Source organism: Rhinopithecus bieti, unplaced genomic scaffold (assembly GCF_001698545.2).
Source record: "Rhinopithecus bieti isolate Rb0 unplaced genomic scaffold, ASM169854v2 scaffold_32096, whole genome shotgun sequence".
Taxonomy (NCBI): domain Eukaryota; kingdom Metazoa; phylum Chordata; class Mammalia; order Primates; family Cercopithecidae; genus Rhinopithecus; species Rhinopithecus bieti.
The window spans coordinates 622920-641375 of record NW_016813886.1 but is presented as its reverse complement, the minus strand read 5'-3'; the positions used below and the strand labels follow the sequence as shown (position 1 = coordinate 641375).

Here is an 18456-nt window from a genome sequence, read left to right as displayed (position 1 = left end):
AAAAAAATACAAAAAACTAGCCGGGCGAGGTGGCAGGCGCCTGTAGTCCCAGCTACTCGGGAGGCTGAGGCAGGAGAATGGCGTAAACCCGGGAGGCGGAGCTTGCAGTGAGCTGAGATCCGGCCACTGCACTCCAGCCTGGGCGACAGAGCCAGACTGCGTCTCAAAAAAAAAAAAAAAAACTCCCTTGTAGTGAACTAAATTTTCCAAGATACTTGGTTATCATTTGGTTTACTAAAATAATAAATGACTAAGGAGAGTTAAGACCATTATTTGTGGTATATTGGCCATAAGAAGTTTTCATCTGTCCTGTGTTTTATACAGACATGTTACCAAAAAAAAAAAAAAACAACAACAAAAAAAATATATTGCAGCATTTGCCACAGAAAGCATCCAGGTTTTTCTACTCATTAAAAAAGTGGCTAGGACTGATAATCTGTAGTGATCTTCCAGGTTTTGCTGCAGTGAGAAAACCATTACTGTTAAAAGCCTGCTGTCATATCACATTATCCTTCTCAACAAGCACTTTGTTAGGATGGAAGTTCTCTTTGCAGTGGAGTCCTCCTTGCCTCCCTTGTCCTAAGTTAAACCTCTATTTCTAGAGTTAAGAATCATTAAAGACATGGAGGAGTTTGCACAACTGGTTGTGGCATGAACGATGGCATGTAATTTTATAAATGTATAAATGGTTTTTGAATTTTTTTCTCTGCTGATAAGGATGATTAAATTCTTCATGTTTTTTCTTTGTATAGACTCCAAACCTTTCTAGACTTGTAGGAAATCTATTGATGCATAATACAGTGGAAAAATTATGTGATCTAATGTGCAAATAATCTACTGGAGGACATTGGATATAAAATGTTTTCTTAATGTGTTTTCAGATGTCTGTGAGCTTATGAAATTGTTTTCCCCCACTTAATTTTAAGGCTTCTAGATTGGCTGAGCTGAGCAGTAGAAATTAATGAGGTAGAATGCTTGAGTTGAATAAACTGGAAGAAAATATCTCCCCAGTAAATCATTATTACTATAACAGAAACAATTTCTATAAACTCAGTTCCCAAATGGTCATAACCTTTAGTTGGGAAATGGTGCGGTAATTGAAATACTATGTTAATAAAGAGTTATAGGCAATATAATTTTCAAAAAATTAGAGAATAGTAGAATATATGTAATACAGACTATGCTGAACGTAATTTTAATGTTTCTTTGACTCAAGTTATAGCCGTGTAGACATACTAGTTAAAAGTATTATACATAATTTATTGTTTTGTAAGGTTTTTTTTTTTTTTTTTTTTGAGGTGGAGTCTCGCTCTGTCGCCCAGGCTGGAGTGCAGTGACCGAATCTCAGCTCACTGCAAGCTCCGCCTCCCCGGTTTACACCATTCTCCTGCCTCAGCCTCCCGAGTAGCTGCGACTACAGGCGCCCGCCACCTCGCCCTGCTAGTTTTTTGTATTTTTTAGTAGAGACGGGGTTTCACCGTGTTAGCCAGGATGGTCTTGATCTCCTGACCTTGTGATCCGCCCATCTCGGCCTCCCAAAGTGCTGGGATTACAGACTTGAGCCACCGCGCCCGGCCAGGTATTTTTAAAAATTCTCCCAGGCCAGGCTTAGTGGCTCACACCTGTAATCCCAGCGCTTTTGGAGGCGAAGACAGGCAGATCACCTGAGGTCAGGACCAGTCTGGCTAACATGGTGGAACCTCGTCTCTACTAAAAATACAAAAATTAGCTGGGTGTGGTGGGCAGGTGCCTGTAGTACCAGCTACTCGGGAAGCTGAGATGGAAGGATCACTTGCACCCAGGAGCCAGAGGTTGCAGTCAGCCAAGATCGTGCCACTGCGCTTCAGCCTGGGTGACAGAGTGAGACTCCATCTCAAAAAAAAAAAAAAAAAAATTCTCCCAGTATTTACTGAATATGCTAAATTATATTAATACCTCTCATAGTTCTCTGCATGTAGTAGTCACGTAGCTAAGTTCACTGAAGCCACAAACAAATTTGATATCCTTAAGGGAACAAAATTCTGATTGATTCTGATCTGTGTCTTTCAGAAAAATCACTACCAATATAATGGATTTTATATATCAGATTGCTTTATTCTGGATATCATGGTAACAATACAGAAAGTATACATAACTTCCCATTTCTGCAAGTAGTCATGACTGCTGAAGAAAGAAAAACTTAAAGCTACGGCAGAATTATTTGGGTACCTTTTATGGAAATTCTGATTTTGTTTTAATTTTGATGACTTTTACTAAAGGTATGAACACACAAAGAGCTTATTTTGTTAGGCAAATACACGTTAATAAGAATGTCTAGAAGAGGACTGATTCTTCACACCCGGACCCACTGGTTGCTGTTGGGCCTCGCTTTGCTCTGCAGTTTGGTATTATTTATGTACCTCCTGGAATGTGCCCCCCAGACTGATGGAAATGCATCTCTTCCTGGTGTTGTTGGGGAAAATTATGGTAAAGAGTATTATCAAGCCCTCCTACAGGAACAAGAAGAACATTATCAGACCAGGGCAACCAGTCTGAAACGCCAAATTGCTCAACTAAAACAAGAATTACAAGAAATGAGTGAAAAGATGAGGTCATTGCAAGAAAGAAAGAATGTAGGGGCTAATGGTATAGGCTATCAGAGCAACAAAGAGCAAGCACCTAGTGATCTTTTAGAGTTTCTTCATTCCCAAATTGACAAAGCTGAAGTTAGCATAGGGGCCAAACTACCCAGTGAGTATGGGGTCATTCCCTTTGAAAGTTTTACCTTAATGAAAGTATTTCAATTGGAAATGGGTCTCACTCGCCATCCTGAAGAAAAGCCAGTTAGAAAAGACAAACGAGATGAATTGGTGGAAGTTATTGAAGCTGGCTTGGAGGTCATTAATAATCCTGATGAAGATGATGAACAAGATGATGAGGAGGGTCCACTTGGAGAGAAACTGATATTTAATGAAAATGACTTCGTAGAAGGTAATGTGAAAAATACGTTGGTCAATATTATGTTAGTAAGACAAATGCTAGAATTGTATGCTGGTAACATAAGTCAGTCATTATCCACAGTATTAAAACACTTAAAGTTTTCGCACTTTATTCCACCAAGAATTTTAAGTGGCCTTTTGGAAAAAGGTATAATGAGATCATAATAAAATTGGAGAATAAGGACTAGGGAAATAGAATAAAACAGCTCTTGTTGCATGTGTATGATTTATATTACACACTTATCTGATCTTGGTGTTTTTTATGTTTTTAAAAATGTGTAAACTAAGACTCAAAACTTGAAAACCGTTTGATAAAGAAAATATTAGTAGACTCTTAGCTATTTTTCGTATTGGAGGAAGGAGAAGTGCCTGTCTGAACAAGGGGTCATACATAGTTTAAAAAGCATATTTGGCATTTGGAAAAGTAAGGAAATATCTCTTTTCCTCATACATATTTCAGAAAGGGTATGGGATTTTTATGTGTCAAGATGGGATATGACTCAGAGGTTGAAGAACACTGCTATAAAATTTAAGATACTTATTGGTTGATATTAACAGTAATAATTCTGTATCCCTACCCATCTCCTTTACACCTTTACACTCACTGCTAGACATTTAATTGCTGACTTAAACCATTTTGAAAATAAATGTTTCTTGAAAGTTCTCTTTGCTTGATTCTATAGACTTTGTATCACAGTGGTCCCCAGCCTTTTTGGCAACAGGGACTGGTTTCATTGGTGACAATTTTTCCATGGGATGATGAGGATGGTTTTGGGGTGAAACTGTTCCACCTCAGATCATCTGGCATTAGATTCTCATAAAGAGCGTGCAGTGTAGATTCTTTGCATGCGCAGTTCACAACAGAATTTGCGTTCCTTTGAGAATCCAATGCAGCCACTGATCTGACAGGAGGCGGAGCTCAGGTGGTAATGCTTGCCAGGCTCCTGTCACTCACCTCTTGCTGTGCCGCCTAGTTCCCATCAGGCCGCGGACCAGTAGCGGTCTGTGGCCTGGGGGTTAGGGACCCCTGGTATAGCACATGTAGACTTTTTGACTCCAAATCATCGTGGCCATCACTTGCTGCACTGTAGCATTATTATAATACACCGAGGCCTTTGGAGGCAATCAGGGAGGGCATTATGGTTTGCAGTGGCATTGCAGCTGCCTTTCCTTGTGGCTTCCTCTTTTTTCTGCTGTCACTTCCTGCCATTTTTGATGGATTATTTTTCTCAAAACTCTTCTGATTTTCTGCAAGCTCAGCTTTTGTCTTCTCACTGTATGTTTGTAGCTTATGGCAGAATTGGAAGCTGCGGAGGAAATAAGATAACTAAGTAACATGCGTAAAATGTCCTCACATCAGCTCTACCTAAAAAGAAAGGGAGCTGTGCCAGTTTTATATTCTGCAGCTCCTGCTTTTGTCTTATAACTCTCCTTGGATTCTGATACTTCAGGATTTTTCTCTACATGGAACATATTCTGTTCCTCACCTTTCCTCTACTGTGCCACTGTTTGCCCACTGCAGGGAGAGTAATTACTAATAATTAGTGATGACAACTAATTCCTATCCCTCTTCTAGACTTTAGCTCAGATATCACTCTTCTGAGAAGTCATCTGCAACCTCAAGTCTAAGACAGCAGTACTTCTGTGTGCTTTTCTCACCTGTACATTCATACTGCTTGTCACAGTATGTGGCGTTGACCATTTCCTGGCTTGTGCTTCCTACTAAACTGTAAGCCTCAGGAGGGTTGGGACCAAGTCTAATTTATTCACCTTTTTATACCCAGATATTGACTGAGTGGCTCACACATCTGTAAGTGTAACCTTCACTCTCCTGAGTGCCACACTTAAAAATCAGATTGCGACTGGGTACGGTGGCTCACGCCTGTAATTCCAGCCCTTTGGGAGGCCAAGGCGGGCAGATTATGAGGTCAAGAGATCAAGACCATCCTGGCCAACATGGTGAAACCCCGTCTCTACTAAAAATACAAAAATTAGCTAGGCCACGTGGTGGTGCATGCCTGTAGTCCCAGCTACTCAGGAGGCTGAGGCAGAAGAATTGTTTGAACCTGGGAGGCGGAGGTTGCAGTGAGCCAAGATTGCACCACTGCACTCCAGCCTGGTGACAGAGTGAGACTCCGTCTAAAAAAAAAAACAATCAGACTGCCTTGTAGATACTCATGCTTTTCTCTCAAAGACATCTCAAATCACTGTGTTTATGTCTGTACCAATTTTTCTTTGTCTGACTTCACTCTAGTCAGTGATTTTATATGTGTGTATGTATAGACACATATATATACAGATATATATATCACATAGTACTCTATTGTTATTATTTGTCTATTTTTCTGTCTCCTTCACTAGATTGGCCCTGTCCTCAAAATTGAGACCACATGGCACTCTTTATATCACATAACTGACATGAAGGCACTAGATTTCTTTTAGTTGACCTAAACCAATAGAAATTTTGACGCTTGGGTCTAGATTTTAATATTGCTAGAAGTAATGTCTTTCATGGTTACCATATTGATAGGCTTTAGTATTTTTAAAAAGTCATATGTAAAAGAAATAATTGTCATTTATAGTATATTTTATAGATTGAATAAAAGAACAGAACAGTGAACTTTTTTTTTTAACCTTTTCTTTTAAGGGAGTAATTGTTACTGACTGTGCAGTGGGGATAAATATTTTCACAAATAGGTGAAAATCCTGCGGGTCTGGTTTAATAATCTTGATGTTTAAGTGAGTAAAATCTGTCTTCCCATTGAATTTGTAAACTTTGACATGGAGATGTCTTTGTTCCTAACCTTTAGGTTATTATCGCACCGAGAGAGATAAGGGCACGCAGTATGAACTCTTTTTTAAGAAAGCAGACCTTATGGAATATAGACATGTGACCCTCTTCCGCCCTTTTGGACCTCTTATGAAAGTGAAGAGTGAGATGATTGACATCACTAGATCAGTTATTAATATCATTGTGCCACTTGCTGAAAGAACTGAAGCATTTGTACAGTTTATGCAGAACTTCAGGTAACTGTCAGGGCTTTATGATTCAGCTACATTCTCCTAAAAAAATCACATTTTACTCAGATTTCCTTAATTTATCTTCACTGATTATAATTACTTAGAATAATTTTGTAGGCTTTAGGGGAACTTTATTTTTTTATATTCTCTCTTTTTTTAAAGCATGTGTAGTGTATTGTGTTACAGACAATTTGAACTATGAAATAAATTGAGTGACACCTATTAGAAACTAAATTTGATGGCCTTGATAATTGTGAATTCATTTTAAGACAAGTTGAATTTTTAAAAAATCAACTTTACTAAGGTATAATTTACATGCAGTAAAATCCACCTATTTTAAGGATATAGGTATCATGACTCTTTTTTTTTTTTTTTTGAGACAGGGTCTCACTCTGTCGCCCAGGCTAGGATGCAGTGGAGTGAGCATAGTTCACTGCAGCCTCAACCTCCTGGGCTCAAGTGATCCTCTGCCTCAGCCTCCCAAGTAGCTGGGACCACAGGTGCATGCCATCTTTTTTATTCTGTACAACTTTGTAGAGAGGGGGTCTTGCCATGTTGTCCAGGCTGGGATTTAATGTCTTTTGACAAATGTACACACTCGCAAACCACCACTCCAATCAAGACATAGAATACTGGTGTCTCACAAGAAAATCCCCTTGAGAATGATTTCAGTTTTTTAACTGAAATACATTTAGAAATACAAACATTAAACTAAAAGTTGGAGAAAGTTATTTCATCTTGCAAAGCAGAGAATTTCTAAAGGTTTTTTTTTTATATTTTTTTATTTTTTCATTTTTTTATTTTTTTTTTATTATTATCTTTTTTGAGCGGCAGTCTTGCTCTGTCGCCGGCTGGAGTGCAGTGGGCGGATCTCAGACTTACTGCAAGCTCCGCCTCCCGGGGTTCTACGCCATTCTCCTGACCTCAGCCTCCTAAGTCGCTGGGACTACAGGCGGCCCGCCCACTTGCCGGCTTAGTTTTTGTATTTTTCAGAGAGGACAGGTTTCCACCGTTGGTTAGCCAGGATGGTCTCGATCCCTGCACCTCGTGATCCGCCCGTTCGGCCTCCACAAGTGCTGGGCATTACAGGCTTGACGCCCCACCGCGCCCACCCGGCCAAAGGTGCTTTTTCCATGTTCATCACACATTGGACTATTTTAAAATGCTGACAGGCGTTACACCATCCCTTATCTCACACACTTAGAAACAACCCGTTGCTCGGAAAATGCTGCCCTTTTTGCACCTCTTAACAGTTTCCCATGTTTCTTCCATACTCCTCATATTTTTAACTGTTCTCTAGATTTTAATGTTTTAGATACTTCGATATACTAGTTTTAATGCTTTGTGATCCTAGTCTTTTTTCTCATATTGAAATTGTTGGATTTAAAGGTTAATTAAAACTGTTCTGCAACTGAATGTCTGGCAGTCATACTTCCAAGTGAGATTTACTGTTCCAAATAGCTCACATGAGATCTGATTTCCTAAAGCATTTTTTTATTGCCTTTCTTGGAATTACTTTCAAAGGCCACATTATTTACAGTAAGTAATCTCAGTCATGGCAAATATTATTCCTTAATGATAGTTATAATTTTTGGAATTAGCCAGTCTGAAGACAAAATGACTCTTAATCCAAAAGGTCACTATTTATTTATTTGGTTTTGAACCAATTGAGTTTATTTCCTTGGACAGCTTGTGATTTGCTTCTGAAAGCAATCCAAAAGCAAAAGTTCAAAAAATGTTTTGAAATATGGCAACAATGTCAGACTGCTTCCATGGCCCTCCAAGGGGTGCACCCATTCAGGCATAGATCTTGTGCCTTCCATAATTCATCAGTATTGCCACTTTTATGTTTACTACTGTGTCAGTAATGCCTCATTTTCTTGTTAAAGCTTCATGTGGTTGCTTTCTGAATAAATAGTGCCTCGTGTTTTCTTGAATAAACTTTATTTTTCACTTCTGTTAGGGATGTTTGTATTCATCAAGACAAGAAGATTCATCTCACAGTGGTATATTTTGGCAAAGAAGGACTGTCTAAAGTCAAGTCTATCCTAGAATCTGTCACAAGGTTGGTGAACCACATCCACAGCGAAGTCCTTGATATATAATATTGCTAAAAGAGAATTTCAGATATGTAATGAGTTAATAATTTTTAGTAACTATTATTTAAAAGTTGGCTGAGCATGTGGGTGGTTGTGGTGATGATAAGTTCCTCATTTCACATGCAACCCTATATGACTCAACTTCCCTTCACTGCTTACAGGCAGCTTGGCATGATCAGGATGCTCTCTCTGGCCCACTCACCTTCTGTGTATTTGCTGCTGCTTTCCCTTTGTTTAAATCTAATTCCTTCACTTTGACATAATCATCTTCTGAACTTGTCTCTTTTTTTGTCACCTTTCTTTCCTTCCATTTCCTCAGGCTCCTTCTTCTCCCCCTGCTAACAGTGCCAAGGTTTCCCATATCCTTAAGAAACTCCCACTCAACTCTGAAGTGCCCAGCCGCTACCATTACATTTCTGTCCTTTCACAGCTCAACATCACAAGACAGTAGTTCATAACTAAGCAAGTCATATAGTACCTGGCACATAGTAGATGCTCAGAGGTTTGAATGGATGAATTAGTAATCCCTTAGTACTTAATTATTATTTAGCTTCTCAGTCTTTTTCTTTCTAAATCATGGGCCCAAAAATACGACTTAACTGCCAAATTCTTTTCTGTTATTCTTTTTCATTGCTTTTTTACCTTTGACAACCTAACCAGTATTTCCATCTTAAAATGTTCTTCTTATGTTTGTAAAATGTAACTATTTTGTAAATGTAAGTATGATGTAATGTAAACTATTAGGTTGATCATCATCTCTAACCGGTAACACCAGCTCTATATCCTTTACTTGCTTCTTTACCTTTCTGCCAGTTGTGGCCATTTGCCAAGAGCCCAGATTTGATCAGCCGTTCTTCTCAAATCATTCAACTAACATTCATTGAGTCCTACCTACTGTGTTCCAGGTACACTGCTTGGGAGTCTGGGGTAGTTGGAAGAAGAGTGGGCATAGATGGGTGAATCTGAGTCCCTGACCTGCAGGGATTCTCAGAGCCTTGATATATATAGACACGACTCACTGTCTTCCCCTTCCATACACCAGCTCCTCCTCCTGATGGCCCTCTTTCAGTTCAGAGTAAAACCATTTTCACCATCCCCTGGGCATGACTTCTGAGAGCCACAGTCTTTTACTTATTCTTTGCCTCCAGTTACCTCTAATTAGTTAGTTCCTACTTACTTCATAGGACCTCTTCTGTATCTCTTCCTTGCTACTGCCACCACCCTAACCCTGGCTCCCCATTCCTCCATTTCTTCCCTTCCTCTCCCTCCTTAGTGTTTTTAGATCACCTACTAAGTGCCACGAGCTCACACTGGTAATACTGAAGTATTGTCAAAGACACTTCTGTGGCAAATGGTGTAAACCTACCTTGAGCTCACTTAAGGAAAATAGGAGCAGTATTGAAGAATCTTGCATACCTCCCAGAAATAAAGGGATTATTACAACCAAATTTGGGGAAGAAAATCAAAACAACTCTGGTTTCTCAGGGATTGGAACCAGAGACTTGAATACCATCAAAATTCTCTTGTCTCCTTGTCTGTTTTTCTCTGCATGTTGACTTCATTCTCCTGTTGCAGATTGGCTTCTTCCACATGGTGAGGGATATGACTGTTGGCGGCTCTGGGCTCACATCTTCTCAGCTTTGCCATCAGAGAGGAAAGAGCTTTCTCCCAGCTCCAGTTGAGAAAATCCCAGGGAAGAACGTTTTGCCCACTCTTGAGCCAATCACTATGGCCAGGTGGGGTGGGGGTATTGGGACTGGCCCAGCTTAAGCCTGGTCCCCACCCCTAAGAAATTACTGTGGTTGGGGTGGGCAGAGAGTGAGGGGTATTCTTTGATCAGTGCCTCCACTTGATGCTGAGTATGTGGGGTGGCAGTGGGCAGTTTTCACCCAACAGAGGAGAGATTTATAGTCCTTAAGATGGGGGAAGGAGTCTTAGGCACTCAGAGCACTTGGAGTCTACTCCATGTACTATTTGAGCCTTTTTCCCATCTCTCCATTACCCATTCTGTACTGTTGTAAGCATAATCCTCCTAAAATGTTACTTTTTTGATTAGGCTGCAGTAAGTGGTTCTTCAACTTCAGTGCCAGAGTTACCAGGAGGACTTGTGAAAATGTAGAGGCTTGGCTCCAGCCCTAGCATCTGATTCAGTGGGTCTGGGTATAGTCTAAGAGTTTGCTTCTCTAGCATGTTGCCACGGGAAGCTGATGCTGTGGGTTTGGGGGCCTCACTGTGAGAACCACTGCCCTAGCAGAAAAGCCCTGCTGATTCTCTTTACCATTAGGATACTGACCGATTTCTTTAACCTTGCATGGGAGGTACTCTTCTGTCTGACTCTTCTCTCATTGTTCCCATTTTAAGATTCCTTTGACCCTTATCTCACTGTTCCCATTTTAGGGTCCCTTTGTACCAATCTGATTTGTCTGATCCCTTTTCTCTAAAATGCTTTCTACATTCTTACCTCTTTGCCTTTGGGAATAATTTTCTTGAATGACCTTTACACTCACCACTGAATTCAACATTTTAACCAAGGCATAACTCATGTTCCACTTCTAACATCTTTTCTAACTACTCCAGACATGAGCGATGTATTTTTTAGAACTGCTGTTCATTCATTCATTCAGCAACTATTTATTGAACTCCTACTCTATCAGGGGACACTGTGTCCGTAGTAACAAACAAAACAAAATCCCTGCTCCCATAGAGTGGAAGAGACACTGGAACAAACATGTCTGACAATATAAAGGAAAACAGCTGAGGAAGAGGATGGAGATGAAGGACTGGGAGGTCGGAGCTGCTTCTCAAGTAGTATTAGGGAGGATCCCTCTGATAAGGGGACATGTGGGCAAAAACCCAACAGATGCATGAGGAGAGTGATCTTTGTGTGTGTTATCCAATTAGAATGCATTATTTATTAACAGACATTACAGCTATTTTTCCATTTGTGTATTTTTCATCTCCCCAGAAGGTGTTTAAGATTCCAAAGGGCAGTGGCCACTTTAACACTTTTGGAGCCTCATACCACCAAAATGTGCCTCAAATGTGGGCATTTGGTGAATATCTCTCCCTGATGATAATCATACACATGAAGCTGGGATTTTCTTTCCCTGTGTGAATGTAGAACCAATATAATCAAATATTTGAAGTGTAAAACATATTTTGTAAGCTGTGTTGAAGGAAGAAAGTTGGTAACTTTAAGTGGGACTTATCATTTGTTGTGTGTGCTTTCCTCATAGTGAGTCTAATTTTCACAATTACACCTTGGTCTCATTGAATGAAGAATTTAATCGTGGACGAGGACTAAATGTGGGTGCCCGAGCTTGGGACAAGGGAGAGGTCTTGATGTTTTTCTGTGATGTTGATATCTATTTCTCAGCCGAATTCCTTAACAGCTGCCGGTTAAATGCTGAGCCAGGTGCGTAAAATGTTGGTAGATGAGCTGACTATAGAATTTAGAACAGTGTCAGTATGTCCTGTAGTTTGAATCAAGTGATTTTGAGGGAGAAGTTTCAGTTCACCCCAGTTTTTTTTTTTAAGTTATATTAGGCATAATTTAACTGAAATACTAAATAGGAAATTGAAAATCTGACCCTTTGAAATTCATATCCTTTGTTCTCTTGGGTCCAACTTCCAGTGACTACATTTGAAGCCAAATAAAGAAATGCAGAGGAACAGGATATCTACAAATTGATGAGGCAGGAGCAGTGCAGGTCGAAAAAGAGCTAAGCAGATGGTATGGAGATGTATGTGAGAGTCTGAAGCACTCAACTTTGGGCATATAGTGTCCACACATGCAAACATACCCCCATGCATGTGTGCACACACACTCATATGGAAGTCTGGATGCAGATAGTGCTTGGTCTCCAGACTGCATTTTGAGGTGTTTTACTATATTTTGCTTTAAGTTGTAGATATTTTTTGAAAATTAATGAGATAGCCAGGTGCAGTGGCTCTTGCCTGTAATCCCAGCACTTCGGGAGGCTGAGGTGGGTGGATCATGAGGTCAAGAGATTGAGACCATCCTGGCCAACATGGTGAAACCCCGTCTCTACTAAAATACAAAATTAGCTAGGCATGGTGGCACACGCCTGTAGTCCCAGCTACTCAGGAGGTTGAGGCAGAAGAATTGCTTGAACCTAGGAGGCGGAGGTTGCAGTAAGCCAAGATCGCGCCACTGCACTCCAGCCTGGTGACACAGTGAGACTCCGTCTCAAAAAAAAAAAAAAAAATTAATGAGAAGATGACATTTTTTTAAATCAAATTTTAAATGCTTTTTAGTTCATTTTAAAAAATTTAAAGTATTAAAGAGGCCAGGCGCTGTGGCTCACGCCTGTAATCCTGCCACTTTGGAAGACTGAGGTGGGCGGATCACGAGGTCAGGAGATCGAGACCATCCTGGCTAACACGGTGAAACCCCGTCTCTACTAAAAATACAAAAAAAGTTAGCCGGGCGTGGTGGTGGGCGCCTGTAGTCCCAGCTACTCAGGAGGCTGAGGCAGGAAAATGGCGTGAGCTGAGGAAACGGAGCTTGCAGTGAGCCGAGATCGCACCACTGCACTCCAGCCTGGATGACAGGGTGACACTCCATCTCAAAAAAAAAAAAAAAGCATTAAAGAATCTCAGCAGGATGAGTAAGTTCAGGAAATCTATTATACAAACGTGACTATAGTTAATAATAATATATTGTATACTTACAAATTGCTAAGCCAGTAGCATTAAAAAAATGTTCTTACCACCAAAAAAAAATGTTAATTGTGTGAGGTGATGGATATGGTTATTAGCTTGATTTAGTCATTTCACAATATATGAATGTAGCAAAACATCATGTTGTACACCATTTTTATTAGTCAATTAGAAAAACATTGTGGGGGCGCTGCTGAGCACAGTAGGTCACACCTTAATCCCAGCACCTTGGCAGTCTGAGACAGGAGGAGCACTTGTGCACAGGAGTTCAAGACCAGCCTGGGCAACATAGCGAGACCTCATCTTTAAAAATAAAATTTTTGGCTGGGCACAGTGGCTAAATGCTTTTTAGCTCATTTAAAAGAATTAAAAGTATTAAAGAGGCCGGGTGTGGTGGCTCATGCCTATAATCCCAGCACTTTGGGAGGCCGAGGCAGGCGGATCAGCTGAGGTCAGGAGTTCGAGACCAGCCTGGCCAACATGGTGAAACCCCATCTCTGTTAAAAATACACAATTTGCCGGGCGTGGTGGCTTGCTCCTGTAATCCCAGTACTCGCAAGGCTGAGGCAGAAGAACTGCTTGAACCTGGGAGGCGGAGGTTGCAATGAGCTGAGATCGCCAGCCTGGGCAACAGAGCAAGACTCCATCCCAAAAAATAAAAATAAAAAATTTTTTAAAAATCTAATAGCAAATTTTTTTTTTAATGTGGAACTATTCATATGCAAATGATTGCCTTCTTATTAATTAGATTAGAGAGAGTTTTCAGGAACTCTCTGAACCTAATGAATAAATGAAGGTTAGGTTTATTTTACAGCATGAAATGCAAAATGTGAAAGTTGAAGGAGACATATTTGCTTAGTTTAAAAGAAATATTTTATATCCAGAAATAGATTTGCCTCTGGAAAATTGAGCTCCCCATCCCTAAATGTATTTGAACAACGGTAGAATGAACATCTGCTAGGGATCTTGTAATAAAAAGGTTGCCATGTTACTCCCACACTTCCTGACAATCACTGAACACTTCATGTGATCACATGTGATTGAAGCCAGCCATACTCTACTGAGGGAGATGGTCTATTTAGCCTTTATGGTCCTTTTAGATCAGTCAGTTTGAATGCTGATGACAGGGTCTTCTCCAAGGGCTATTATATCAAGTAATTTTAATCCTTGTCTTCCTGACTGTTCCAGATTTTGGTTCAGATTTTTTCTATATTTTAATTATTCTCTGCATGTCTATTCATTGTACAGTATTTTTTGAATTTACTCTTTCTAATGATTCATTTTTGAAGGGTGGATTTAACAGACATTTCTAAGTTTCATAGTGATTATCAGAGGTTAATCTACATTTATTACTACTGATTAGATGAAATAATGAGTAATAAATGACTCAGGTAATGAATACACATCTCCCCAAAGTCAAAGGGAATAAATGTGAAGCACCCTTTAGTTTGTTTTTTCCTCTGTTCTTTTGTAAGGTTGTAGTTAACCTACTGATATGTTACAAAATCATCATGATATTCATCAAATTAACATGATGTTCTGTAGCCTGAATATTTAAAAATATAGATAAAATCATCTTCTATGATAAGAAAGACTTTGATAAAGCTTAATAGATATTGCAACAAGGAACAGTTCTTCGTAACTTCTTTGTATGTTACAAACCTATATTTTAATTTGTAGGTAAGAAGGTGTTTTACCCTGTGGTGTTCAGTCTTTACAATCCTGCCATTGTTTATGCCAACCAGGAAGTGCCACCACCTGTGGAGCAGCAGCTGGTGAGACTTTCACATTTTCAGTTATGAAAGACTCTAAGATCTTTTCTAGATGTTTGTTGTGTAAGTAGAAAACAAAGTTTCAGTAAAAAACTGTATTCCCATGACCAAAGTGTTAAAGAAAAACTGTAGTTATTATAAACACATTTCCATAGTTCCTCTTTATACCCCCAATAAAATGCTTTTCACATTTATTGCTTCAGAATTAAGTGTAAGGGGAGCAGAGTTTAGGTCATAAAGGAAAACCTCATGTCCCAGAATGTGGAAATGGTACAGTCATTTCTGCCAGCTTATTTTACTAATACTAAAATTTGATTTTAAAACTCTACTAACTAGAAATATAAATCTACTCTGCTAAATAAGAGGGAATAGTATACTCTGGTAAATTACTTGGAAAGTCATGGAATATAAATGCCATGTATCAAAACTTACAGTTATTGCCAAAGCTAATCTTATGTAAGCTTTTTAAAATGTTTAAACATTATTTTGTAATAATTTAGATTTAGAGAAGTTGCAAAGATAGTATAGAGAGTTCTATACTTCACCCAGTTTCCTCTAATGCTAACATCTTATGTAACCATGGTGCATTTGTCAAAGTGAAGAAATTAATATTGGTAAGTTACTGCTAAGTACTTAGGATTACACCAGTTTTTCTACTAACGTCCTTTTCTGTTTCAGAATCGAGTCCAGAATACCAAATTGCTTTTAGCGTAATCCTTTATTGTTAATACTAAGAAAAGTAGAAATAATCAAGAAGTCACTTTAAGATGTTTAAAAAAAACGAAAATAACTTCAAGGAACGCAATAAAGATAAAGCAGAAGTTAATAAAACAAAAATAGATTGAGAAATATAGAAGCTTATGTTTATGTACAAAAAATTTAATCATAAGGCAGACACATTTTGGGTAAAAAGGAAAACATTGGAAATTAGAATGTGAAAACATTGAGATAAATCAATTTTATAGGGTAAGTTTTCTAAATTCTAAATAAAATGAAAGATTTGAAAATTTACAAAATATGAACACAGGCTAAGTTCATGTTAGTATTTTATGAATAAAAGAGGTGGAAGTGGGCCGGGCATGGTGGCTCACGCCTATAATCCCACCACTTTGGGAGGCCAAGGCAGGCAGATCACAAGGTCAGGAGTTCGAGACCAGCCTGACCAATATGGTGAAACCCCATCTCTATTAAAAATACAAAAATTAGTCAGGCGTGGTAGCACAAGCCTGTAGTCCCACCTACTCGGGAGACTGAAGCAAAAGAATCGCTTGAACCTGGGAGGCAGAGGTTGCAGTGAGCCAAGATCACACCATTGCACTCCAGCCTGGGCGACAGAGCGAGACTCCGTCTCAAAAAAACAAAACCAAAGAGGTGGAAGCTCTGAAGAAATTAAGAGCCATTTAAAAAACAGTTAACAAAAAGTTACCCTGTAGATACATAAATACAATATTTTAATTTATGAGCTTTTCCAAACTCTCAAAGAGCAGGTAATATTAGCACCATATGATGTACTTAACATATTTTATGAGGCCACCATTATCCTGATATCAACACTTGGCATAGTACACACAGACACACACACACACACACCCCTCTATCTTATCTGTAGGCCAGTATTATGAATATAAATATAAATAGGTTCAAAATGGCAAACTGAGCAACCACATGTGCCGTATCTGACAGTGAATTATTCTGAAGAAAAGAGTACATTAGTACTGGAAAATGAGAGAAGGTGTTAGCAGCCATAAGTTTTGAGAACTTTCTGTAAGACGATAGCAGCATAAGATTTCTGGAGGAGAGAACAGACTAGAATGTGTTCAAGAGAACAGTGAGTGAAGATGGGGCTGCTTTGTATCCTCTGAGCTCATGGCAGACAGAATGGAGGGAGCCTGGAGTAAATATGCTTCACTAGGTGTGCTGAGAAGCAGACATCACAGGGATTGACCCTCAGTCCAAGACAGTGTGTGTGGTCCCTGGAGCTGGAGAGGCTGGTCGGGGTGGCTAGGGAGCCCCTAGACTACAAAAGTGAGCTACTGTTAGCACCTTCCCCCTGAGACCCTGTTCTGCCTTCCTTGACTGTGACTGGAGATAGGCCATTTTAATCTTAGCTAACAGCCGTGAACTTCCGAACAATACTTGAAACAAAAATGAGTAGCAATTAACCAAGACTAACCAAACATTTGAGGAAAAACAATAGTGTGAAAGAGGGACCAAGTGTTAATACACAGAAAAATTAACACATGAGTGTATGAATACAGACAGAAAGCAATTTTAAAACATATCTTTAGGGAGATTAGAGAAAATGTTAAGTTCATAAAGCAGGATTTGTTGCTTTAAAACAGAATTTGGGAATTGTGAAAATATTTTAAAAATCAGTAAATGGTCTGAATAGCAGAATGGTTACAGGTGAGCCAAATTTGTAAACTGGAAGACAAGCCAACTGAACACGTAAAGTTCACGAGACAACATGAGAGAAAAATTGAGACAAGGAGAATCAAGCCAGAAGCTCCCAAATTATTAATAGGAGTTCAGAAAAGGGAGAATATTGAGTGGAGGAAATGGAAGAAAAGTTTCCAGAGCTAAGCAGAAACAAATCTTCTGGTGTTTGGAGAACAACAATAAAGGGACAATTCTAATAGCTTCCAGAGACACTAAAAATATCTAAACCCAGCTTGTTCACAGAGGAGTAACAATCAGATTGACATTCGCCTTCTTTTTGACAACACTGGTGTTAGAAAACAATAAAGCAATACTATGAAAATCGTGAGGAAAAGTAACTTTGATTCTAGAATTAATATTTGACCTACTATTTTAGGACAAAATAGACATTTTTGAGCTTTCAAGGACTCAGAATTTATTTCTCACAGATCTTTTTAATCAAGTCCAGCAAAATGATAAATGTATACATTGAGAGAGGAGGACTTGAGAATAAATAGTGGTGAACAACAAAAAAATTAAGTCTAAACATTTGTTGATGTAATAGTGTAAATAGTTATGTTGACATAATAAAAAGGCAATTAATAGCAATTTGGGATTAAGATGTCAGAGGGTATACTTATGTGTGTATTACCTAACTGTCAGCTGAAAGGGCCTAGAACCAGTGACACCCTAATAGTAACAAGCACACTCAGCTTCCAGATCTTAGTTTCTAATACTGTTCTCCAATCAAAGGAGCCAGAGGTCCACGGAGAAATGGTTGATTCCAGGGCAGGGGCAAAAAATATACAGGAAGACCCTGGAGCATCTTACAGCGCCAGAAAGTAAGAAAGCACTCAACAAAAAGACGGGAGTGTGTCAAAGGGGTACAGGAGCCAACAGAAAGAGCTCCCAGTGCCCAAACTGAAACAACCTGAATAATGACCTGGATTATAACCCAAAGCATCAAATAAATAGCCATGAGTCTATACAGATATAAATGAGTAAGTGAATGAGCAGATAAATATTAAATGACTAGACTAGATAGGAAAGAAAAGATAAATCTTCCTTACAGAATTCCATTTAACTTCCACCTCTTCCAGTAGGTGGAACTAGGGGACTCACTTTCAAAGAATATAGTATGGAAAGAAAAAACAAACTTTTCAAAGGAGAAACCCAGCAGACACCTTAACCAAGTGATACCATGTACCCCTGACATGATATAATGAGAACACTTTAGCTCGCAGTCCTCTTCCAAAAACGTAGAACCCCAGTCCAGTCACAGGGAAAGCTACAGCAAGCCCACATTGAGGAGCATTGTACAAAATACCTGACCATTCTTCCTCAAAACTGTCAGGGTCATCAAAAACAAGGAAGACCGAGGAACCATCATAGCCAAGAGGAGACTAAGGAGACATGACAACCAAATGCAATGTGGTGCCCTGGACTACGTCCTGGAATAGAAAAAAAGACAGTAAAGGGAAAGCT

General features: G+C 39.3%; 1 protein-coding gene across 9 annotated transcripts in view; it reads left to right on the top strand.

The window, feature by feature from the left end:
- Window positions 1–18456, top strand: part of CSGALNACT2 (chondroitin sulfate N-acetylgalactosaminyltransferase 2) — a 45635-nt gene that overhangs the window by 14595 nt on the left and 12584 nt on the right. For 3 of the 9 annotated variants that reach the window (XM_017849025.1, XM_017849021.1, XM_017849026.1), the window contains exons 2-4: window positions 2050–2970; window positions 5789–6005; window positions 7963–8064. In XM_017849025.1, the coding sequence (XP_017704514.1) occupies window positions 2310–2970; window positions 5789–6005; window positions 7963–8064 (980 nt within the window). In that variant the 5' untranslated portion in view covers window positions 2050–2309. Of the gene's footprint in view, window positions 1–2049; window positions 2971–5788; window positions 6006–7962; window positions 8065–9673; window positions 9835–11334; window positions 11514–14461; window positions 14564–18456 lie in introns of those variants that run through there. The other 6 variants (XM_017849022.1, XM_017849023.1, XR_001880859.1 and 3 more) reach the window with 5 other exon arrangements.